The sequence below is a fragment of the Lepidochelys kempii genome, chromosome 1 (assembly GCF_965140265.1).
Source record: "Lepidochelys kempii isolate rLepKem1 chromosome 1, rLepKem1.hap2, whole genome shotgun sequence".
Lineage (NCBI taxonomy): Eukaryota > Metazoa > Chordata > Testudines > Cheloniidae > Lepidochelys > Lepidochelys kempii.
The window spans coordinates 4,314,593-4,340,432 of NC_133256.1; the positions used below are offsets into that span (position 1 = coordinate 4,314,593).

A 25,840-nucleotide genomic window follows, 5' to 3' on the forward strand; every position below is an offset into this window, starting at 1 on the left:
CACAATACATATTATTGTTCTCTCACAGGATTTTTAAATAGCTAAACGGTTTACTTTTTTATCATGGACCCAAACTGAAGAGTTGAGATCTGGATCCAGACTGAAATCTTGTTCCAGAATGTTCGAGCATTCTGATCCAGTGTTTTGGTTCAGGTCCATTCTGCTTTTCTTGTGTTCCCTTTAATAATGAGTTCATAGAAGTCTTCATATGCCAAGCTCCATGTAGGGGAGAGGGTGTGGTCTAGTCTAGTGAAGGGGCACTCATCTGAGAGCCTGGAGATCTGACTTCTGTCACTGATCTCCTGCGTGACCTTGCACAAGTTGCTTACCTGTTTTGTGTTTCAGTTTCTCTCTCAGTTAAATGAGGATCTACATCCTCCTTCTCATGAGTGTCAGTGGGCTTTGAATCCGACCCATTGATAATTGTGCTCTTTGGTAAATCACTTGGAGATTTATAAATGCAAATCTCTATATAAGAACAGGATATTTTTAGTAATGGAATGTTCTAACTGATCTGGGGATGTGTGAGTACCACCAGGGTTTTTAATCAAGGTTCTGACTCCAACCTGTCTGAAGAGCGGGGCAGGATGGGCCAGGTTTTCTGTTATGGTGTCATGTATTTTTAATGATGTTGCTTTTAATTGTAGGTTATGTGGTTTAAGAAACTGACCAGAACCTCCCCAGTGCAAGAAACCAACATCAGTCCTGCAATATTCCTCCTGGCAGGCATCCCAGGGCTGGAAGCTCATGGCCCCTGGTTCTCCATCCCTTTCTGTTCCATGTACCTCATTGCAATTTTAGGAAACAGTCTGATTCTGTTTGTGATCAAGACACAACAGAATCTCCATCAGCCCATGTACTTGTTCCTTTCTATGTTGTCTGTCACTGACCTTGGCTTGTCTGCTTCCACCTTGCCAACAATGCTCAGCGTCTTCCTGTTTAACACCAGAGAAATTGGCATTGATGTCTGTCTGACCCAACTTTTCTTTATTCACACTTTCTCCATGATGGAATCCTCTGTACTATTAGCCATGGCATTTGACCGCTTTGTTGCAATACGCCACCCGTTGAGATACGCTTCGACTTTAACCAGTGCGAGGATAGGACACATAGGGCTGGCGATAATAATCAGGGGTATTGGTCTGCATATCCCAGCTATCATTCTTCTCAAGAGGTGGCCCTATAGCAAGATCCAACCTCTCTCTTATTCATATTGTTTGCATCCAGATGTGATGAAGATAGCCTGCACAGACACTGCATCCAGCAGCTTCTATGGTTTGTTTGTTATCCTTTCTTCTCTGGGATTAGACTCAGTGCTCATTGTCTTGTCTTGTCTATTACCAGCAGGACAACCTGGATTTGTGCTGGAAATGGCCCACCTGTTGATCACTTTAGATAAGCTATTACCAGCAGGACAGTGGGGTGGGAGGAGGTATTGTTTCATGATTTCTGTGTGTATATAAAGTCTGCTGCAGTTTCCACGGTAAACATCTGATGAAGTGAGCTGTAGCTCACGAAAGCTCATGCTCAAATAAATTGGTTAGTCTCTAAGGTGCCACAAGTACTCCTTTTCTTTTTGTCTTACATCATGATCCTTCAGACTGTATTGAGTATCACATCCTGGCAAGAGCGTCTCAAGGCTCTGAACACCTGTGTCTCCCACATCTGCGTCACCCTGCTTTTCTAAACCCTGCAGATCAGTTTATCTATGATTCACAGGTTTAAGAAACAGACTCTCCCTCAGAGTCAAATTCTTCTGTCTTATCTCCACCTCCTCCTCCCCCTGGTGCTCAATCCAATTGTACACAACATGAAAACCAAAGAGATTCGTAAACAGATCATGAAGATTTTCAAGGTTCCTTCCCCACTCTGAACTCTAGGGTACAGATGTGGGGACCTGCATGAAAACCTCCTAAGCTTACTTTTACCAGCTTAGGTTAAAACTTCCCCAAGATACAAACTATTTTAGCCTTTGCACTTGGACTTCCACTGCCACCACCAACCGTTTATCTATGTTTATTTTTATTAGGAAAGCGTAGTTTGGAAACGTCTTTCCCCCGAAAATCCTCCCAACCCTTTCACCCACTTCCTGGGAAAGGTTTGGTAAAAATCGTCACCAATTTACATAGGTGACCACAGACCCAGACCCTTGGATCTTAAGGACAATGAAAAAGCATTCAGTTTCGGAAAAGAAGGATTTTAATAGAAGTAAAAAAGAATCACCTCTGTAAAATCAGTATGGTAAATATCTTACAGGGTAATTAGATCCAAAACAGAGAGAATCCCTCTAGGCAAAACCTTAAGTTACAAAAAGACACACAAACAGGAATATTCATTCTATTCATCACAGCTTAATTTCTCAGCCATTTAAAGAAATCATAATCTAACGCATATCTAGCTATATTACTTACTAAATTCTTAGACTCCATTCCTGTTCTGTCCCCAGCAAACGCATCACAGAGACAGCCACAGACCCTTTGTTTTTTTCCCTCCTCCCAGCTTTTGGAAGTATCTTGTCTTCTCATTGGTCATTTTGGTCAGGTGCCAGCGAGGTTATCCTAGCTTCTTAACCTTTTACAGGTGAAAGAATTTTTCCTCTGTCCAGGAGGGATTTTAAAGGTGTTTACCCTTCCTATTATATTTATGACACGCCCCCCAAATCACAGCTAGGGTGAAATGCTGGCTGGGATTTCTTCCTGGAGCTCTAGGAAAAAACAGAGTCGATAAGACACATGCATCTCTAAATGTACTACCAAGTACATAAAGACTAACAATATTTTCCACATCTCAAAGATGATTTTAACCAGCTAATTCTGGGAAACTTTCATGGGAGGGTGCATCAGCCACTTTGTTAGAAGCTCCTGAGAAGTGTTGGATGTCAAAATCAAAATCTTGGAGAGCTAAACTCCACCAAATTAGTTTTTTGTTCATTCTATAGGGTGGAATTCTTGATCCCGTCCTTCCTGCATTAAAACTGCTCCCACACCACACTCGGATGCATCTGTGGTTACTAGGAACGGTTTATCAAAGTCTGGGACCCTTAGTACAGGGTCAGATATGAGTGTCGCTTTAAGCTGGTTAAAGGCCTTCTGACACTCTTCGGTTCACTGAACGGCATTTGGCTCTTTCTTTTTGGTTAGGTCTGCCAGTAGGGCAGTGATTTGGCTGTATTGTGGTACAAATCACCTGTAATAACCGGCCAAGCCTAAGAAGGATTGAACCTGTTTCTTTGACTTTGGGACAGGCCACTTTTGGATAGCATCCACTTTGGCCTGTAGGGGGTTGATAGTTTCTTGACCCACCAGGTTTCCAAGGTAAGTCACTCTGTTAAGGCCTATTTGACACTTCTTAGCCTTAACAGTTCGTCCTGCCTCCCTTATGCATTCAAAGACTTTTTGTAGATGTTCCAGGTGTCCTGCCCAGGAATCCGAAAATATGGCCACATCATCAAGGTAAGCGACTGCATATTCTCCTAATCCCGCTAGGGGATCATCTACAAGTCTTTGGAAGGTTTCAGAGTAACAGCCGTTTTAGTCTGTATTCGCAAAAAAGAAAAGGAGTACTTGTGGCACCTTAGAGACTAACCAATTTATTTGAGCATAAGCTTTCATGAGCTACAGCTCACTTCATTGGATGCATATTGTGGAAAGTACAGAAGATCTTTTTATACACACAAAGCATGAACAAATGGGTGTTTACCACTACAAAAGGTTTTCTCTCCCCTCACCCCACTCTCCTGTTGGTAATAGCTTATCTAAAGTGATCGCTCTCCTTACAATGTGTATGATAATCAAGGTGGGCCATTTCCACCACAAATCCAGGGTTTAACAAGAACGTCTGAGGGGGGACGGGGGGGGGTAGGAAAAAACAAGGGGAAATGGGTTACCTTGCATAATGACTTAACCACTCCCAGTCTCTATTCAAGCCTAAGATCTTCTATGCTTTCCACAGTATGTATCCGATGAAGTGAGCTGTAGCTCACGAAAGCTTATGCTCAAATAAATTGGTTCGTCTCTAAGGTGCCACAAGTACTCCAAGTCTTTGGAAGGTGATGGGTGCATTTCGCAACCCAAAAGGGAGGACATTAAATTCATACAGCCCAAGATGTGTGGTGAAGGCTGACCTTTCCTTGGCGGATTCATCTAGCGGTACCTGCCTGTACCTCTTGGTTAAGTCCAAAGTAGAGATGAACTGGGCCTGTCCCAGTTTCTCTAATAGTTCATCTGTGCGTGGCATTGGATCGTTGTCTGGGTGAGTTACAGCATTTAGCTTACGGTAGTCCACGCAAAAACGTATCTCCCCATCTGATTTGGGAACGAGAATCACTGGAGATGCCCATGCAGTTCCAGAGGGGCGGATTACACCCATCTGTAACATATCCTGGATCTCCCATTCTATCGCAGTTTTAGCTTGAGGAGACACCCGGTAAGGTTGGCCTTTAATTGGGTGAGCATTACCTGTGTCAATGGAGTGGTATGCCCATTCAGTCAGTCCTGGGGTGGCTGAGAACGTCGGCGTGTAGCTAGCGCACAGCTCCTTGATCTGCTGTCGCTGCATATGCTCAAAGGTCATGGAGAGATTCACTTCTTCCATGCCACCCGCACTTTTCCCTTCGTAGTAGACATCTTCAGGCCACTCAGCGTCATCTCCTCCCTGGGCTGTAAACTGACAAACCTTTAATTCTCTGGAATAAAAGGGCTTTAGAGAATTAATATGGTACACCTTAGGCTTTTGGTTGGAGGTGGGGAATGCTAGGAGATAATTAAGAGCTCCCAAGTGCTCCTGGACCGTGAATGGCTCTTCCCATGATACTTCCGTTTTATGGGCCTGGAGTGCCTTTAAGACCATGACCTGGTCTCCTACTTTGAAGGAACACTCTCTGGCATGTTTATCATACCAGGCTTTTTGCTCTTTTTGAGCATCCTTTAGGTTTTCTTTAGCAAGGGCTAAAGAGGTTCGGAGGGTGTTTTGTAGGTTGGTTACAAAGTCCAGAATGTTAGTTCCTGGAGAAGGTGTAAATCCCTCCCATTGCTGCTTCACCAACTGTAATGGCCCCTTAACCTCGCAGCCACATACAAGTTCAAATGGTGAAAACCCTGAACTGGGGTGTGGTAGAGCTCTGTACGCAAAGAGCAACTGCTGCAACACTAGGTCCCAATCATTGGAGTGCTCATTTACTAATTTAGGTATCATGGCCTCCAAAGTCCCATTAAACTTCTCCACCATGCCATTTGTTTGATGGTGGTAAGGAGTGGCAACCAAGTTATTTACCCCATGAGCTTCCCAAAGGTTTTCCATAGTTCCTGCCAGGAAATTAGTCCCTGCATCTGTGAGGATGTCGGAGGGCCAACCTACCCTGGCAAAAATGTCTGCTAGTGCCTGGCACACACTTTTAGCCCTGGTGTTGCTTAGAGCTACTGCTTCCGGTCATCGGGTGGCAAAATCCATGAAATCAGTATGGACTGCTTTCCTCTGAGTGTCTTTTTTGGAAAAAGACCCCGAATATCCACAGCTACTCACTGAAATGGAACTTCAATGATGGGGGTGGCTGGAGAGAGGCTTTGACCTGGTCTTGGGGTTTTCCCACTCTTTGGCATACTTCACAAGACCGGACATAGGTAGAAACATCCTTGCCCATCATCCTTGCCCATTCCCTCCCAGTGGAATGACCCCCCCACCAAACAGTCTTTGGTCCTGTTCACCCCAGCATGGCCACTAGGATGATCGTGGGCTAAGCTGAAGAGCTTGACCTGGTACTTAGTTGGAATTACCAACTGTCTCTGAGGATGCCAGTCTTCCTGGTGTCCACCGGAAAGCGTTTCCTTGTATAAAAGTCCTCTTTCTACAACAAACCTGGATCGATTAGAAGAGCTGAGAGGCAGTGGGTTGCTCCATGCTGCCATCCAAGCTCTCTGGAGGCTTTCATCTGCTTCCTGTTCGGTCTGAAATTGTTCCCTGGATGTTGGAGACATCAGTTCCTCATTGGATTTTGTACCTATGCTTGGGCCCTCTGGAAGCGATGTTGGGGATGGGTCTGTCTCCATTGACTGTGAACCGCTCTCTGCTGGGGCATTATGTTGGGGTTCAGGCTCCAGCTGAGCCTCTTGTGTAGGGTTATGGGCTGTTGTTGGTTCAGGTTCGGTGGGGCCCTCTGGTGTTGAGGTTGCAAGTACTGGATTCAGTGCTGGCAATGGGTCTGGTACTGGTCGTTCCACCGGTTCTGGTTCTGTGACTGGCTCTGTCTGGGTCTCTGGGACTGGATCTTCTACTGCTGTTGCAGAGATTGGCTCTGGGTCCAGGTCCATCACCTCTGACCGGGTCCTGATAGGAGTTTCGGGAACAGCACTAGGCGTGATGGCTGGTTTAGTCTGGCTGTGGGTGACCATTCCCACCCCCTTATCTGACTTCAAATGATTGGTCAAGTCTTCCCCCAACAGCATGGGGATGGGATAATCATCATAGACTGCAAAAGTACGCGTTCCTGACCAGCCCTGGTACTGGACATGCAACTTGGCTGTAGGCAAACTGTCAAGGTTCCTCCCCCACTCTGAACTCTAGCGTACAGATGTGGGGACCTGCATGAAAAACCTCCTAAGCTTATCTTTACCAGCTTAGGTCAAAACTTTCCCAAGGTACAAAATATTCCACCCGTTGTCCTTGGACTGGCCGCTACCACCACCAAACTAATACTGGTTACTGGGGAAGAGCTGTTTGGACGCGTCCTTCCCCCCAAAATACTTCCCAAAACCTTGCACCCCACTTCCTGGACAAGGTTTGGTAAAAAGCCTCACCAATTTGCCTACCTGACTACTGACCCAGACCCTTGGATCTTAAGAACAATGAACAATCCTCCCAACACTTGCACCCCCCCTTTCCTGGGAAACGTTGGATAAAAAGCCTCACCAATTTGCATAGGTGACCACAGACCCAAACCCTTGGATCTGAGAACAATGAAAAAGCATTCCGTTTTTTACAAGAAGACTTTTAATAAAAAATAGAAGTAAATAGAAATAAAGAAATCCCCCCTGTAAAATCAGGATGGTAGATATCTTACAGGGTAATTAGATTCAAAAACATAGAGAACCCCTCTAGGCAAAACCTTAAGTTACAAAAAGGATACACAGACAGAAATAGTTATTCTATTCAGCACAATTCTTTTCTCAGCCATTTAAAGAAATCATAATCTAACACATACCTAGCTAGATTACTTACTAAAAGTTCTAAGACTCCATTCTTGGTCTATCCCTGGCAGAAACCAGCATATAGACAGACACACAGACCCTTTGTTTCTCTCCCTCCTCCCAGCTTTTGAAAGGATCTTGTCTCCTCATTGGTCATTTTGGTCAGGTGCCAGCGAGGTTACCTTTAGCTTCTTAACCCTTTACAGGTGAGAGGAGCTTTCCCCTGGCCAGGAGGGATTTCAAAGGGGTTTACCCTTCCCTTTATATTTATGACACAAACTGAAAGAGTTGGACTTGAAGGGTTGAATCCTCACTTGGATCCCTGGGTTGATTAAATTGGGGTCCACTAAGGAAGCATGGATAGCTGACACTTGTGCTCTGGTGTCCTGCCACGCGATGACCTTCTTCCCGCCCACACTCACAGTTTCCCTGTGCTCCAAGGGTATCTGGGAGGTATCTGGGCCTGAGGACCTCTGGTGTGATTCCGGTGCAAGAACTGTAATCTGTTTGGGTTCTTGGGGCAGTTGGCCTTTACATGCCCTGGCTCGTTACATTTAAAACATCGTCCAGCTGAAGGGTCACTGGGGCGAAGTGGGTTGCTGGAGAATGGTGTGGTGGGACGATAAGGTGGCTGGAGGGTTCCTTGGGGGGTAGGTGGGGCCTTAGGCAGCCCCCAGTAATAGGGTGTGGTCTGAGGTTGTCCTTTCTGGTATCTGCTCCAACTGCGACCAGTTTTTTTCTTCTCTGCCACCTCCACCCATTTGGCTGTAATCTCCCCCACCTCGATTACAGTTTTGGTTTTCCCATCTAGGATGTATCTTTCTATTTCCTCAGGAACACCCTCTAAGAACTGCTCCATTTGCATTAGGAAGGGCAAATCTACTGGAGATTCAACACTTGCTCCGGATATCCAGGCATCCCAATGTTTCACAATGTGGTAGGCATGTCAGGTAAATGACACATCTGTTTTCCACCTTAGGGCTCTGAATCACCTACGGGAATGTATTGGTCTGTAGAGATGCTGTACCCAAGGCAGGACCTTTAGAAGTTTTCTAAGAAGGCCTCAGTATCATCTCCTGCCTTGTAGGTGGGGAACTTTCTGGGATGGGAAGTGGTACCTGGAGAAGGATTGCTGGGGTTTGTTGGTATATTCTGCAGAGCCCTTGCCTTCTGCATCTCCAGTTCATGCTTTCTCTCTTTTACCTTTGCTTCCAGTTCTTTTTCCTGTGCCTCCATAGCTCTCCTGTGAGCAGCTGCTTGCTGTTGTTCTGCCTTTTTTGCTGCCTCCCTTTCTTTGTCCTTTGCCTCCACTTCTTTGTCCTTTGCCTCCATTTCCATCCGCATGAGTTTTATCTGTCTTTCATGTTCCTTTTGTTTTTCCTCAGCCTCAAATATGGCTAATTCCAGCTTTTGTCGAGCCGTGGAGTCTGCCATTCTAACCGCTCTGTTTTTAATTAACTTTACAGCCGAGAGTTAGACAGAAAACCAAAAAAAAAGCGAAAGACTTGGCTTGTAAAATTTTGCTGTGCTCTAATAGGATACCTATTTTCTGATAGTGATTGTCAGCCTACAGAAAAATCAAAAACCAACCAAACAAACAAAAAAACCCAACAACAATAAAAAATTCAAAACAAAACAAAACAAAAACCCAAAAAACCCTAACACCTTTGTCTCAAGGGAAATACGTAGAAAAGCCCTCTAGTTGCTCTTACGAGGAAAAAAAACTTCAGGTCTGTGAAGACTTGTGAATTTCCCTGCAGGAGGTTAACTACTCTGCCTTTAGGAAGAAAACTGCAGCTCACAAAAACAATTCCCTTTTGTCTCTGTTCTGGCCCCAAAGCAAAGCCAAAAAAACCCAACTTCCAACTATTTCCAGTTTGAGACCTGCTTTCTAGAAGCCCAAAGGATTTTAAAAATTTCCTTTTAAAATCTGTTTTACTGTTTCAAAAAATCTCAAATTGATCTCAAAATGATTTCAAGTTAATCCCACCACTCTGCCACCATGTCAAAGTTCCTTCCCTACTCTGAACTCTAGGGTACAGATGTGAGGACCTGCATGAAAACCTCCTAAGCTTACTTTTACCAGTTTAAGTTAAAACTTCCCCAAGGTACAAACTCTTTTACCCTTTGCCCTTGGACTTCCACTGCCACCACCAACCGTTTATCTGGGTTTATTTTTTATTAGGAAAGCATTGTTTGGACACGTCTTTCCCCCCAAAATCCTCCCAACCCTTGCACCCCACTTCATGGGGAAGATTTGGTAAAAATCGTCACCAATTTACATAGGTGACCACAGACCCAAACCCTTGGATCTTAAGAACAATGTAAAAGCATTCAGTTTCTGAAAAGAAGGATTTTAATAGAAGTAAAAAAGAATCACCTCTGTAAAATCAGGATGGTAAATACCTTACAGGGTAATTAGATTCAAAACAGAGAGAATCCCTCTAGGCAAAACCTTAAATTACAAAAAGACACACAAACAGGAATATTCATTCTATTCAGCACAGCTATTTTCTCAGCCATTTAAAGAAATCATAATCTAACACATACCTAGCTAGATTACTTACTAAATTCTAAGACTCCATTCCTTTTCTGTCTCCGGCAAATGCATCACAGGGATAGCCACAGACCCTTTGTTTTCTCCCTCCTCCCAGCTTTTGAAAGTATCTTGTCTTCTCATTGGTCATTTTGGTCAGGTGCCAGCGAGGTTACCTTTAGCTTCTTAACCCTTTACAGGTGAGAGGATTTTTCCTCTGTCCAGGAGGGATTTTAGAGGTGTTTACCCTTCCCATTATATTTATGACACGCCCCCCAAATCAAAGCTAGGGTGAAACGCTGGCTGGGATTTCTTCCTGGAGCTCTAGGAAAAAACAGAGTTAATAAGACACATACACCTACAAATATACTACCAAGTACATAAAGACTAACAATATTTTCTACATCTCAAGGACGATTTTAACCAGTTGATTCTGGAAGACTTTCACAGGAGAGTGCATCAGCCACTTTGTTAGAAGCTCCTGAGATGTGTTACTTCTCCCAAGATACTGCCATCAACAGGATTTGTCAGTGCCTCGTTACAGGTGAAAGGATTTTTGCTCTGGTCAGGAGGGATTTTAAAGGTGTTTACCCTTCCCTTTGTATTTATGACAAAGATCTTTCTAAAATATTCCACAAACTGACTCCAATGGGGGCACTGATTTGCTCTGTCTAATCTGTCTCTCTAGGAACCAATATGCCCCATGGTGTCCAAGTGCCTCTGTCACGCTGAGCCAGCAAGGATTAAGCAACGAGCAGGCCGATTGAACTAAAAGCAACACTTAAGGACATATTAGAAAAGTATTGAAATGGTAAACAGGGCCGTTCCTCGTAGATAGCTAGCAAAGCAACGGTAAATAAACTAGAGTTCTTGAAATATAGAGCTCGACTGTTAGAGAATCAGAAGTAGATACTAATTGTGTTTGTCTGGGGTTACCTATATCTTATTAGGTGTCAACAATGTGACCAAATTAGCTTGTAGATGATAAATTTCAGTTCCTGTAAGTGATGTTTCATGACCTATTCTCTTGATTCAGAGGTCAAAAGGGGATATTACCATTTTGATGAAACTTTTGTTGTAATAATATCATTGTTTTATTTCTCTTTGAAGTTTATAGTAAAGTACCTGTGAACCATTTCAATGGTTAATGGCCTTATGCTAATCAATGCTGCTAGTTATCAGTGCATACATAGGAAATAGAGATTTATTTCAAAGGAAAAATGCACATTTCATATTCTTCACCCAAGGAAGGCCTGCTGTGATCATTTCCAGAGAAGAGGCGAATCAGCTGAACTTCAGCTATAAAGGGCCTTCTGGGCCTTATCCTTACTATCACAGATCTGCTTAAGCTTTTTCAGGGGATGTTCAAGTAACAAGATGGAGGACTTGTGGATTAGCCCTGCATTTCTCATGGAAGAATTTGAAAACACTCTGTATATGGACTGCGTATTGGACTATGACTTTTTCCATTAATTCCAGAAGGATTTCTACAAATCGGCAGACTCACCATTTCTGCTTTCAAACTGACCTGTGGACTGGAGTCATATCTGTATGTAAAACAATCTTTTACGACAATAACTCTCTTTCTTTTCCTTTTAAATAAATCTTAGATTTGTGAATAAGAATTGTCTGTAAGTGTGTATTTTACCTGGTGTGAAATGTGTCCGATCTCTTGAGAGTAGGAGAACTTTACAGATGGTGAATAAGATTTTATATAACCCTTAATAGATGGATTTGGCTGTGTGGGTGGGAGTCAAAGGCTAGAGTGCTTAAAGGAACTGTAATTTGGCTTCTTGGGAACCAGGAAGGTATTATAGAAGCTGTTTGGTTACCGTTTTGGTGAATCAATTATAAGAATAAGCCACCAGTTTTGGGGATTGTCTGCCCTATTCCTTGCAGTTTGCCCTGATTCAGCATTCTCAGTATAACCCCTCCAGTGACCATGGTCACAGCCTCCCAAAAGGAAAGCTTCTATTATTTGCCCCCAAAAATCCCACTTAGCAAAACTGCAGTCCTGTACCCTTAAAGCTTCTCCTTCTTGAATAAAGTATCCTATTTTGTCCAGGGAATTAGGGTGTTCAGTGGAATACGTATAAGGAAGAAGGAGTTTTAAGGGAGGAAGACTACGTGTATGCATTCCCAAACTACTTAGCAGGTTGACTTGTAAATTCTCTGAAAACTCATTCTGCACTCAGAGAGTAACTGTTGCCATGCTGGCTAAGGCTACACCATGTTTCACAGATACAGAATCTCTGCTCTAAGAGCAAAACTTGACTCAACTTTAACTGTGGCTTCACTGTTGATGTACCTGTTCCAGCTCCTTTGCAAGCGAGGGGGCATTTTTGTTCCAAAGTCGAGTTGGAAACCCTTCAACTTTTAAACAGAGAGGGCTCCAACTCAAGCACAGATGATCAACTCAGGACAGATGATCTGTGGGGCCTGAGCCAGGAGAGTGTGTGTCACAAGTAACACGGCCGTGTCACAAGAAACATGGCAGCCAAGCAAAATGAGCAGCTGAGGAGAGCAAGGTGGGGACATCTGCAAGCGGCCCAGCACAGAGAGACGTCACTAGAGAAGAGAGCGTTGAAGGCTGCACTCAGAAGGTGGGATGTGAATCTGCTGGGAGGGCAGATACTGGGGAGAAAGGTCCTGCCACCCAGAGCCTGAGGGAGTGTGGCCACCGCCAGAGCAGGTTCCTTCCCTGCAGTATCACCACAGAGCAGCCAGGGCCTGGGCACTAGTCTGGGGACATGTGAGGAGCAAATTGGGAACATTTCTTACATCCCAGCCTTAGAGGAAATCATTCATCTCTCATATGAAAGCTGGACATGATTGATCCCCTTTATTTGTTGTTTGGACTATCCCAGCTGGGGAGAGCCCTTGGACTGAGCTGGCCCCAGGTGGTTTGGCCATACCAAAGAAAGAGACAGTTGCTTCCCAAGAGAGTAGGAGAATGATCTTGCTACACACAACCACCAGAAAGTGCCTTGGGGTGAGCAGACACCCTTCATGCTGCCTTACCCCAGATGGAGACCTTGGGACATTCGCAGGGCGGTGGTAGGAAGTGGCCCAGGGAGGGCCACCTTACATAGGTGGTGGGTAGAATAGGCCAATGGAGGCTAAACCTCCCCAGCCATGCAGCCCCTGACCCGCCGCCTTTGAGAGTGCGGACACCTGGGCCATGGTGACCTCACCTGTGCTCTGTCCCAAGGACCCTTCTGCTTTTCTCCCATGGCTTTCCCCATGCTCCACCTCTTCCTGTCCCTACTGCACCCTCCACTGAGGACCCTATCACCTGCTGCTTCTCCCTGAGTGCCTCCTCTTCTCCTCCGAGAGACCCTGCCACCCACTGAGTCTCTCTCCTCCTCCAACCCTTGTGACCCCGCACCCACCACTCACTGACTCTCCTCCTCCACAGACCCACGCTTGCCGCTTGCTGCGTCCATCCTCTTCTCCACCCCTATCCCCCTTGACTCTGCCACTCACCACTGACTGAGTCCCTCCTCTCCTCCTCCGCCCACCTCCATGGCCCACCAATCACCACTCGCTGACTCCCTCCTGTCCTCCACGACCCCTCCTCCATGGCTCCCCAGCCTGCTGCTCGCTGATTGCCTCCTCTCCTCTCGTCTACCCCCAACACCTGCTCCACCGAGGCCCCCACCGCTGGCCAGTGAAAAACACCAGAAAGAGTCCCACAGCTGGGCCAGGTAATAGGAGCAAGACATCAAATAAAGAGCAGAGGCATGCAAATGCCAGAGACTATCAAGTGGCGGAAAGTCCAAAGAAGGAGAGAAAGTGAACTTTGGACACTAGGTTAAGCAAAGTTGTGTCTCAGTCTTTCTCATTTACATTGGAATATAACAAAACATTTTTAGAGTACAGTGAGAAGGACGATGCAGTTTTCTGCTTTCCTTGCAGACAGTTTTCCAGTTGAGAGACCCCTGCGTTCACTGAAAGTGGAATAAGAGGCTGGAAAAATAGACAATCTGCCATACACAAGCAGTGATTGGAAAGGTGGCATTTTTTCAAACAGTCAAAAGACGTGGGCTCTCGAGTGGCACAGTTGTCACATTCTCACAAGATGGTGTTACATGAAACCAGAGAGTATGCTGCAAAAACCACCGATATATTTCTTTCCCTGTCTAACCAAGGAATTCCACTGCGGGGGCAGGAGGAGAGAGAAGAATCAGCAAACTGTGGAAACTTTCTGAAACTATGCAATTTGTTTTCACAGTATGATGAAACACTCACAAAGAAAAGGAAGGGTCCTTTCCTTCTCCGAAGCCACTCAACTCAGAAAGAGCTCTTCCAAGTTGCTGCTGCTGACATTGTGAAAAGCGCAATCATTCAGAAAGTCCAGGAGAATGGGTTTTGCACAGTTCTTGTGGATGAAGCACACAGTTTTAAACCAGAAGAAATGCAGTCTGCGTGACATACACAGAAAATCTGGGAATAAAGGGACGATTTGTAGGATTCATTGATTGCTCTGAGCGAGGGGATGCTGGTGCCATCTATCACAACGTTAAGCAGTTCTTACAAACATCGACGACTGCAAACTTGCCAGTCATAACCCAGTGTTATGATGACGCCGCTGTCATGGCAGTTCAATGGTTCCAACAGACATTTCTTGGGCTTTTCCTGGACAGTTGCTTTCAGTCCGATCCCTTTAGAGCACCAGTTCTCAAACTATGGGAGGCACGGGAATGTGTAAAGGGAGGCGCAAGCTATGTGGTTCCTTTTGTAAGAGCTCCGGCTGTCAGACCCAGGCAGCTGTAACTCAGGCAGAAGGGCCGTGTACACCCAGAGGAGGGCATAAAGGGGACAGCCGGAGCCTCGTCCAATAGAGGGTGGCAGCAGAAGCCTGGGCTGACACACCAGGTGCTGTAGGAATCTACACTAGTCCCATGAAGGGCTCTCTTGTCAACTGTGACACCTCAGATGTCCGTTGTGTGGTTCCCCCAAGTACTTAAAAACAAACTTAAAACCAGTATCAGCAGCGCGCTTACAGGGAGAAACACTTACCTAAGAAATGGATCATTTTGTGACCATGGGAGAAAAGTGTACAACACAAGCCAAAGTGAGGGCAGCAGTGGAGGTTCCAGCAAAACACAGAATCTGAAAATATGATGAAGCTTATTTCAAACTAGGCTTAACATGGAGCGGGTCCAGCCATGCACCGAGACCTCCATGAGTTGTATGTGGCAAAGTACTGGCAAAGAACAAGATGCGGCCCTGCACACTACACCAGCCTCTCGAAACAAGACACCCTATCTTAGGATCTAAACCCATTGAGTTTTTTCAGAGGATTATAAGAACATAAGAACGGCCATACTGAGTCAAACCAAAGGCCCATTTAGCTGAATTCCCTGTCTTCCGACAGTGGACAATATCAGGTGCTCCAGAGGGAAACAACAGAACAAGAAAGCATCAAGTGATCCATCCCCTGTCACCCATTCCCAGTTCTGGCAAACAGAGGCTAGGGACATCATCCCTGCCCATCCTGGCTAATAGCCCTTGACGGACCCAACCTCCAGGAACGTATCAAGTTCTTTTTAAAACCCTGTTAGAGTCTTGGCCTTCACAAGATCCTCTGGCAAAGAGTTTCACAGGCTCACAGTGCGTTGTGTGAGGACATACATCCTTTTGTTTGTTTTAAACCTGCTGCATATTAGTTTTGTGTGTTGTGTTCTTGTGTTAGGAACATAAGTACATAAGAATGGCCCTACTGGGTCAGACCAAACGTCCATCGAGCCCAGTGTCCTGTCTTCCGACAGTGGCCAGTGCCAGGTGCCCTAAAGTGGATGAACAGAACAGGGAATCATCCAGTGATCCATCCCCTGTCACTCATTCCCAGCTTCTGGCAAACAGAGGCTAGGGACACCATCCCTGCCCATCCTGGCTAATAGCCATTGATGGACCTATCCTCCATGAATTTATCTAGTTCTTTTTTGAACTCTATTATGGTCTTGGCCTTCACAACATCGTCTGGCAAGGCGTTCCGCAGGTTGACTGTCTGTTGTGTGGCATTTTATACTATATTATAGAGTGGCATTATATATTATAATATTATATTATAGAGTGGCATTATTATGTTTTCTGTTTTCTTATCAATCACTTTAATAGTGGTTCACAACATTCTGTTAACTTTTTGGACTATTGTGGCACATGGAGCAGATGTTTTCAGACAACTCTCTACCATGTCCGCAAGATCTCTTTCTTGATTGGTAACAGTTAATTTAGACCCCATCTTTTTCTATTTGTAGTTGAGATTCTGTTTTCTGATCTGCTTTACTGCTATCATTTGAATCTCTTAAAAGCCATGGAGGGAATTCTCCTCATGACCTCGTTGTGACACCGTGCCCCATATTCTTCATATTTGAATGATTCTGATATAATTCTGACATAATTATCATACATTTTGTACAAGATATATCTTGTCAGGTGTCATTGGAGAAGTTATGATTTGCTGAAAAGGATTATCCTCTTTGTGTCCATGTATCATTTTTGTATGTGAAGTTATGAATATTGACTATATCTGTATTTCAAATGTAGTTACAACTGGGTGATGCCCATGAGGCAAAATGCTTCCAGTCTTGACAATGGATTGTGAAGGACTTATTCAGGGTAATGAACTGGCCTTATCCCCCATCTGGTGAGCCTTCCTGAAAACCCTTCAAACTGCCTATGGCTAATCGCTGCTATGGCTCACCATGGCAGCCTGAACAAAAGATCCAGATGTAAAAGATGTTGGATTCCTTTCCCCTGTGTTCTCACCCTGGCAGGGCACACCTACCTAAAATAGCACCATACTGAAATGGCTGCAGGGCAAAGATTGGGGAAATTCCATGGCTGTTCCCTTATACAATGTGGGATACCATGATTGTGGTGATTTTGGCCACTGGGAGTGGTGAAGGAATCACACAGTGAGTGGAGAAGTCCCCATGGGACTAGTTCAGACACAGGATAGCACAACCTCTTCCTACACACTATTGAAATTTGATGCTTAGCCAATCAAAAGAGAAGATGAATTACAAGAACAAATTGGGAGTTGCCAGATACATATCCACTTTAGACCTCACAACGAGACACTGACAAATACTGTGGGTGGCAGTATCCTGGGAGAAGAAATCCTTTTCCGTGCCCTTTTGCCTGTATTAATTTCAGATCACGTCATTTGGCCTCCGCAGGGTGGCAGTTACTTCTCACAGCTAATCGACTAAATATTGCTACTGCATGGGTGGTATGCAGCGCTATGCCGCTACGAGCCATTGAAAATGCTTCTTGGTCCCATAGCTTATGGAATCATTTCCCACACATCGTGCAGATGGCAGTATATTACACAAAAGAAGGCCATCATCAGTTGCTAGGCTGTGTAGGAGGAAGAGGGCCTGAAACATAATCCCTTGTATTCGAGGCCTGGTGTGAGGCCTGAGACCTGGGTTAAAGGAGTCAAAACTTTGCAGCTATAAAGCAAAGTTAAGTTGTGAGCAAGGGACAGGCCCAGCTTACAGAATCTGGCAGAAACAGGACTGATATTGCAGAAACACACATTCCTAAGTAGTGCTCGGCACAAGAATAAACATGCAAACAGTTTCCAGAAAGCTGATACCAGAACACCTGGATGCCAAACCCATTCCCCAAAGATAACAGGAAGACGCTGACCCATCTGAAGGATAAGGTCAAGATAATGGCATAATGGGTAGAGATATTTGAGGAAACCAATGTGTACAAGGTAATGGATGGCACCTGGACACGTCAATTGGTGGTACCTCAATACATGAGAGGGTGGCACCATGATACATCAGGAGTAATACTTAACTTGTTTGCATCTGTGTATAAAGATGTATCTCAGAGGCAATGTCTTTCTCTGAATGAGGAGGGAATAGAAAGTCCCGCCATTCATGTAGTCAGTCCATTGTTTTGGCATACATGTGTTAGTGGACATGTAACCACTGATCTGGGGCATTACTATAGTGCCTCGTTCGAAATAAAACTGACCAAGTTCCTTCACTGAGAACCGACTCTGAGAATTTATTGGGCAGTTCAACTGGAGCCTGTTGCGTGGGCTATCTGGCCAGAGTCAGTACAGCCGGCAGAAGGAACGAAGGCAAACAGCCAAACATCTGTCAGCAGGCTGAACAATTTGGAAGACTCAGTTTGTCCTGACAATCTGAGCCCCTGGGATCAGAGAATCATTTCTTCACTCCTGGGGGGCGGAGGGGGGGGGGGGTGGCTCTCCAGCTGAAGTTCTCCAGTGTCTATTTTCTGCTCCTCCTGCTGCTCACGGAGCTGAGGGAATTGTCTGGGAGTCCTGGCCAACCTGAAAGTCCTCAGGGACTGTTCAGGGGAATTATAAAGGTGGCTGTTCAGCACGGCGAGTGTCAGACGTGAGATTCATACACTGATTCTCAGGACTCTGCCTTCCTGGTGCAGTAGGGAGATATCGTCTCTCTGCAGAGTGGAATTTCGGTGAGTTGCCTTTTTCTGTAGGCCTGAACAGAGGCTGGGAGTGGTTGGGTCATTACAAACCCTAAATTTAATTTCCCCAATACAAATTTCTCCCTCCTGTTACTCATGTCTTCTTGTCAACTATCTGTAATGGGTCATTCTCTTACCCACCTTGCTCTCGCCAGCTGATGAAAGGGCCGATGCTGGGGAGAAGGGTCCTGCCACCTAGACCCTGAGCGTGTGTGACCACTTTCAGAGAAGGTGCCTTTCCTGCAGTATCAAAACAGAGCAGTCAGTGCCTGGGCAGGAGGCCTGGGACATGTGAGGAACAGCCTGCGATCTTTCCTTATGTCCCAGAGACAGCTGTCTGTGATGTCCCTGTGCCCACTGAGCGATGTTCCTTGTTTCCTTGAACCAATTTTTTCTTACAGTTGCTGTTGAATAACCTATATTTGGTTTGAACTTAATGTAGTGATCAGTGGGTCAGGGAAGTGTCTGGTGTGAAGAGAGTACCACAGAGTGGGGAGAGAGCCTCCCTCCTGCATGGTTGTTTGCCCTCTTATAAGGTGCTGGCCCTGCCACAATGTTACAAATTACACCTGATAGGACACGCACACAAATGCTGCGAATTATATCTGATACTGGGAGTCAAGGCAGGCTGGAGACAAGGAGGAGGATTTTCACATGGATTCAGTATCTAAGGATCACTCCTCCTGGTGTATGATGTGCTGGCATTTAAACAATGGTGGGCCCCAAATCAAAATGGAGTCACATGTGCTAACTTTTCCTTAACACACAATCAGGACACAGCCTATCATGCCCAATTTCCTATTTCCTTACCCAGAGACATCTTCGGGTACACTTACTCTATAGATTAACACATTATGACATATATTCATACATAGTAATATCGATTATCTATTCCCTGAAACCGTTACCCTTGGCCTAACTTATGACTTCCATGTCCTGCAGTGTACCTTGCAGTTACTGGTCTGTTCCAGACCAATGGTAAACATATTCAATTCATTGTTCAGTTCCCTATTGAGTTCCCCAAAGTCAAGCGGGGTAACTGGTAGGCCATTTATCTATGCCAAAGGTTACAAACCCTTATACTAACTTGCTCTAGATAATCATGCAGGATAGAGGCCTGTAGGTTCATTGCGTTCCAGCCAACTATTATGAACAACAATTATGAATAACATGTACTGGAATTCAGCATAAACAACCCCTCCCAAATAATAGAATCAATCAAATTATTGAAAAAAAAACACACTGTAGCAAGCTAGCAAACTGGCCTTATGGGCTAGAGCTCCCCACTTAATTGCGGGAACTGGGACAAACTGATGGGTGGGATTTCAGTGACATTTCAAGAGATGTGTAACTTGTGAAATCTTCAAATACGTGATAAAAGCTGAAATGTGTAACTTTGCGGAGCAGACGTTCTGCATAAGGTGCATGCAACATCACTGCTTCCAAAAAACTGGTATCATATCATACAAATGATTGCAAATGAAAGCTTGGTCAAACAATTGACTACACAATTGATCAACAACCAGTGTGAATCACTCCTTCCTCTCACCTTCAGTGTTTAGAGACAATGAAGGCACCCATGGGGAAATAGTTCTCCTGAGCAAAAGTGCCATTGAAGTTTCCAAGCCTTCAGCATTAAAGAATTGAATGGAAATTCTTAGTTTTGTTTTTCTCATTGTGCTCCAAAGAACTGGAAAGATTCTGGAAATGGTAAATGCTTTTTCAAAACTGCTACAATCCAAAGACACAGACCTATCCAAAGCAGCAGGATTACTTCCCAAAGCCACTGATCTTGTAGCTACATTTCCAATTGAGTTCAAAGCAGCCAAACATTCAGCAAGTAAATGATCAGGACAATGGGTCAGAGAAATCAAGTCTGAGGAAAGTGCTTGAGAAAGGCAGAAAGACAGGGGAGCACTGATTTTGTGGCAGACCAGGAAGGAGAGCAACCAGGAGCTCCAAGGGAGATGAGCTGAGGGAAGGCAGAATTTCTCCCTGAACAACTGCCCAAAAGAGTGAAATGGAGGGGCGGTGGCCTGTGAGGGGCAGGGCAAATGGAAGCCCCCTTGTCCTCTCAGGGCAGCGAATATGGAGGAGCTGATGGTGTGTGAGAGGAGAGTGGGGGACTTGCACTGTTATCCTGGAGTGGGGAAATGGGTGACAGGGTGAGGAGGGGATCGAGGATCGGGGAGCGAGGATTACTGGGTTGGAGAAGGGGCTGCATAATGAGTTCATGGTTGGAATGGGGCTAGATGGAGTAGGGAGGAGAATGGATGAACGTGGTGTTGGCTTTGGCTGTTCCTAGGAGGATGTATGTTGTGGCTGCAGAATATACCTGGGGGCTGTGGGAGATTCCCTGGAACTGTGGAGAGATCTAGCTGCTTTGTTTAAGTTGCACAATAAAATAAATTGTTTCAAATCCAGGTAATGGAAAGACTACAAGTTCAGTCGCCCACGTGCCGAACAGTACACCCTTGGTGGTGTCGATCCACAATAGTACGTGGGGAATTTTGGCTCCTTAAAGCACAGGCATCTCCAGGTCTGTCAAGCTGGCACCTTTCACAAGAACTAACGTCTCTTTGAGAAAAAAATATCAGGTTCAAATCCTGACCGAAAGCAAGTCAGAGCCAGTCCCCTGACTCATGCAGTTACACCATTTACCCCAGCTCTGAGATGGGCGATTGCTGAATGTTGCGAAACATCTTGTGAATTGGGTTACCCCTAAATCCGGACACTGCACCAGTCGGTGCAGAAATACTTCAAATCATTCACCTTTTAAGTCTTTTCCATTTGTGCTGGTCGAGCTAAAACGTGTAACAATGTGATCAACGGTGATTCCCAATTGATTATCTGTCCTCCAGAGCTTTTATCCACTGGGCTATAAACATTGCTGCACTGTGTGCTTGACAGAGAGAGGGAATGCTGCTGCCCAGGCTGTTCAGGCTCTGCTTCCTCAGGAGTCAAGGATGAACACTCTCCAGCTGCTACTTTCGTGGCTTTGGTAATTGCGCTGATCACACTGGAGTTATTTCACGGACAGGGACAGGCAGTCTCAACTTCTTGGAATGTTTAATCTGTAACGAATGAGACCTGCACATTCTTATGATCAGCATCGTTATTCGTTGTTGTATATAGGACCCAAACTCCTCGGAAGACAGGTCCCTCCCTTGTGGTGCTTGCAATCTGAGGGCCCAGATGGTGCAAACATTACCCTTGTAGCACGGAATTTTCCATGAGTGAAGAACCCAAATCCCAGTGAAAGCCAGCTTGTGTTTTTAACTCCCTGTGGCACTTTTTCGTAAGTACCATTGACTTGCCTGGGGCTGTGTATGGCAAGAAGGAGCCTCAGCATGGCCATACAACGACCCAGCTCTGGTCTCTCTAGACCCATAACCTGACTGACAGTCACTAGCACCAGACACTTAACAGGAAGGGGTGCAGTTAACCCTGGAGTGGCAAATACTGAATAATCTGACCATAGTTTCTAGCCAATGGGAGAGTGTGTGTAACCTCTGAAAGGGTGACTTGCACTCCCTGCATTTCCTGCGGCTTCTGGAGGCATGGTGCTTGCTTGGCATATAACACCCCCTGGAATGTCTGCTCGGATACCATAAGTGGGAAAATGGAGCTGTTTGTCTTTGCTCCAACAAAATGTAATATCAATGAGGGTTTTGCTGGCTAAGGGCCTCTTGGGCCCGTTCATGTCCCTAGGAGTTGTACATAGAACTGAGGATAGGGGTTTTCACAGTAAACTTTGCACATGGCAAAACTTCCGGTTGAGGAATGCTGCCTCTCTCCACAGGGCTGGATCTCACCCAGTGTAAGCAAAGGAGGCATCTAGAATGAAGATAGAACACAGCTAACATTCACAGTCTTCAGAGGCTCCTTTTCTTTTCGTCCCCTCCCCCTCCAATAATAACATCATGTACAATAGCGAGGGAAGCCTTATTTACAGCTAAAACACAGCAGAGCTGGATTGTGTTCCCTGTTCTACCACAGCCTTCTCGTGCGGCTTTGGACAAGTCCCTGTCAGACATCACTGAGTAGTTTGTATGAACGCTTCTCAGCCCATGGACCATTCACAATACACATCATTGTTCTCCTCTCACAGGATTTTTAAATAGCTAAACTTAAATAGTTACTTTTTTTATCATGGACCCAAGTTAAAGAGTTGAGATCTGGATCCAGACTGAAATCTTGTTCCAGAATGTACGAGTGTTCTGATCCAGTGTTTTGGTTCAGGTCCACTCTGCTTTTCTTATGTTCCCTTTAATAATGAGTTCATAGAAGTCTTCATATGCCAAGCTCCATCTAGGGGAGAGGGTGTAGTCTAGTCTAGTGAAGGGGCACTCATCTGAGAGCCTGGAGACCTGACTTCTGTCACTGATCTCCTGAGTGACCTTGCACATGTTGCTTACCTGTTTTGTGCTTTAGTTTTCCCTTCAGTTAAATGAGGATCTATATCCTCCATCTTCTGAGTGTCAATGGGCGTTGAATCAGACCCATTGATACTTGTGCTCTTTTGTAAATCACTTGGAGATTTATAAATGCAAAGCTCTATATAAGAACAGGATATTGTTCGTAATGGGATTTTATAACTGATCTGGGGATGTGTGAGTACCACCAGGGTTTTTAATCAAGGTACTGACTCCAACCTGTCTGAAGAGCAGGGGTAGGATGGGCCATATTTTCTCTCATGGTGTCATGCATTTTTAATCATGTTGCTTTTAATTGTAGGGTATGTGGTTTAAGAAACTGACCAGAACCTCCCCAGTGCATCATGCCAACCTGCAATGAAAGCAACATCAGTCCTGCAAGATTCCTCCTGGCAGGCATCCCTGGGCTGGAAGCTGATGGCCCCTGGATCTCCATCACTTTCTGTTCCATGTACCTCATTGCAATTTTAGGAAACAGTCTGATTCTGTTTGTGATCAAGACACAGCAGAATCTCCATCAGCCCATGTACTTGTTCCTTTCTATGTTGTCTGTCACCGACCTTGGCTTATCTGTTTCCACCTTGCCAACAATGCTCAGTGTCTTCCTGTTTAACACCAGAGAAATTGGCATTGATGTCTGTCTGACCCAACTTTTCTTTATTCACACTTTCTCCATGATGGAATCCTCTGTACTCGTAGCCATGGCATTTGACCGCTTTGTTGCAATACGCCACCCACTGAGATACGCTTCAACTTTAACCAGTGCAAGGATAGGAAACATAGGGCTGGCGATAATAATCAGGGGTAGTGGTCTGCATATCCCAGCTGTCATTCTTCTCAAGAGGTTGCCGTACAGCAGGATCCAACCTCTCTCTTATTCATATTGTTTGTATCCAGATGTGATGAAGATGGCCTGCGCAGACACTGCATCCAGCAGCTTCTATGGTTTGTTTGTTATCATTTTTTCTCTGGGATTAGACTCAGTGCTCATTGTCTTGTCTTACATCATGATCCTTCAGACTGTATTGAGTATCACATCCTGGCAAGAGCGTCTCAAGGCTCTAAACACCTGTGTCTCCCACATCTGCGTCAGCCTGCTTTTCTACACCCCACCGATCAGTTTGTCTATGATTCACAGATTCAAGAAACAGGCACTCCCTCAGAGTCAAATTCTTCTGTCTTATCTCCACCTCCTCTTCCCCCCGGTGCTCAATCCCATTGTATACAGCATAAAAACCAAAGAGATTCGTAAACGGATCATGAAGATCTTTCAAAACTATTCCACTAAGAGAGTCCAATGTGGGCACTGATTTGGTCTGTCTAATCTTTCTCGGCGCCAATATGGCCCGCGGTGTCCAAGTGCCTCGGTCACACTGAGCCAGTGAGGATTAAGCAACGAGCAGGCCAGTTGAAGTAAAAGGAACCCTTAAGGACATATTAGAAAAGTATTGAAATTGGAAACAGGGCCGTTCCTCATGGATAGCTAGCAAAGCCACGGTAAATAAACTAGAGTTCTTGAAACATAGGCCTGTATTGTTAGAGAATCAAAAGTAGATACTAATTGTATTTGTCTGGGTTTATCTAAGTCTTATTACAAGTTCAACAATGTGACCAAATTAGCTTGTAGATGATAAATTTCAGTTCCTGTAAACCATGTTTCATGACCTGTGTTACGAATTACACCTGGTAGGACACACACACAAATGCTGCGAATTACACCTGATAGGACACGCACACCAGTGCTGCGAATTATACCTGATAGGTCACGCACAGTTCGAATCTAGGCTGAGGCACAGAAACAAAGTCCACAACTGCAGAGTTCCCAAAAGACACTAAGTTTATTACGCTCGAGCGTGGTGCCCCCCTGCTAGCCAGGAGGGAACCCTGAATGCAGATTATACAAAGGTTATATACCTTTTAGCAAAGCATGTTGCCCTCGTGCATCGGAAACCTTAGCCAATAAACAAACCCTTGTTTTATCTACCACCTATCCCTGCTTGGTGCATTCCTCGTGCTATACCAGTATGTTAATTACACAGCATGGTCCTAAAGCCATGCATCAGTAACTTTTATTATCAGGATGGGAGGCCTCAAATCAAGGCCGAGAAACCGGGAGTTAAAGACTGACAGAAACCAGATCCTGGGAGACAAGGCAGGCTGGAGACAAGGAGGAGGATTTTCACAGGGATTCAATATCTAAGGATTACTCCTCCTGGTGTATGATGTGCTGGCATTTAAACAATGGTGGGCCCCAAACCAAAATGGAGTCACATGTGCTAACTTTTCCTTAACAGTCCTCCCTGGTTTTTTTTTGTACGTCAGTAAGCTATATCGGGGCTGAGTAACCGCGCTGCAGGGTTAGCAACTGCCAACAGCACATACTGCAGCATTGTAGGCATACAAAAAATAACGCAAAAACAATAACAGTCAAAAAAAGTAAATACAAAATACGCCGTCCCCAAGTCCCCACATCTGGTAGCCATGAGGTGAGCCAGTCCCAGACCTCCTGGAATCCGGCACTGGTAGTGTCGAGGCTGATGTGGTGGAATAGGGCTGCCTGTTGCTTGAGGATGTGGATGTCAGTTTCCACCCTATGATGCTGATTTACAAATACGCAACAGCTTGAATTGACCAGAGCACAAACCCCGCCCTGATTTGCAAGGAGATAATCCAGGGCTAGGCGGTTTTGCAATGTAGTTTGGGATAGCTGGGTGACTTCAATTTGAAGGGCAGAGAGAGCATCTGCAGTAGCATTTGCCATTAGTTCCAAAGCAGCTGAAATGTTAACTATAGCTTTTTCCAGCTCACCTTCTTCCAACCATGGCAGAAACCAACGCACAAAGGACTGAAAGCCTTTGGGCCGATAAGAAAGGGGGTTTAAAGGAATACTTCGTCGGTCCCTCCATACTAGATTGCGGATCTCTCCCCGGGTCAGGTTCTGGTGTACTGTCACGGCGGGTACTATAGCCCCTAAGGTACATGGACCACACCATCCTGCTGGGAGAACCTTATAAGCTGTGTGATTGCATAACCAATACCAGCCAGACCCCTCGGGGACCGGCCACGGTGTTCTGGAGTAAGTGGAGGGGCCTCCCGCACCAGAGCTGATTTGGGTGGTGTCCTTGCACCCTACAAAATTCCCTACAAAAACTGTATTTTCCATGCTCTTACGTCGTGACACACATAAAGCATAATTACCCTGGGCCACC

The 25,840-nt window shown here is 45.2% G+C and overlaps 1 protein-coding gene and 1 pseudogene across 1 annotated transcript; both read left to right on the top strand.

Annotated features, from left to right (window-relative positions):
• The first annotated feature begins 650 nt into the window (after positions 1-650).
• LOC140905589 (olfactory receptor 51G2-like) lies at positions 651-1,873 on the top strand (annotated as a pseudogene).
• A 21,102-nt stretch (positions 1,874-22,975) lies between these two features.
• LOC140905590 (olfactory receptor 51G2-like) lies at positions 22,976-23,941 on the top strand. Its single transcript, XM_073329110.1, has one exon. The coding sequence runs from the start codon at positions 22,976-22,978 to the stop codon at positions 23,939-23,941; it is 966 nt and encodes a 321-aa protein (XP_073185211.1).
• The last annotated feature ends 1,899 nt before the right edge of the window (positions 23,942-25,840 follow it).

Bases quoted from the DNA above. Each gene is read 5' to 3' on its own strand.
- LOC140905590 (XM_073329110.1), top strand. From the start codon at position 22,976: ATGCCAACCTGCAATGAAAGCAACATCAGTCCTGCAAGATTCCTCCTG.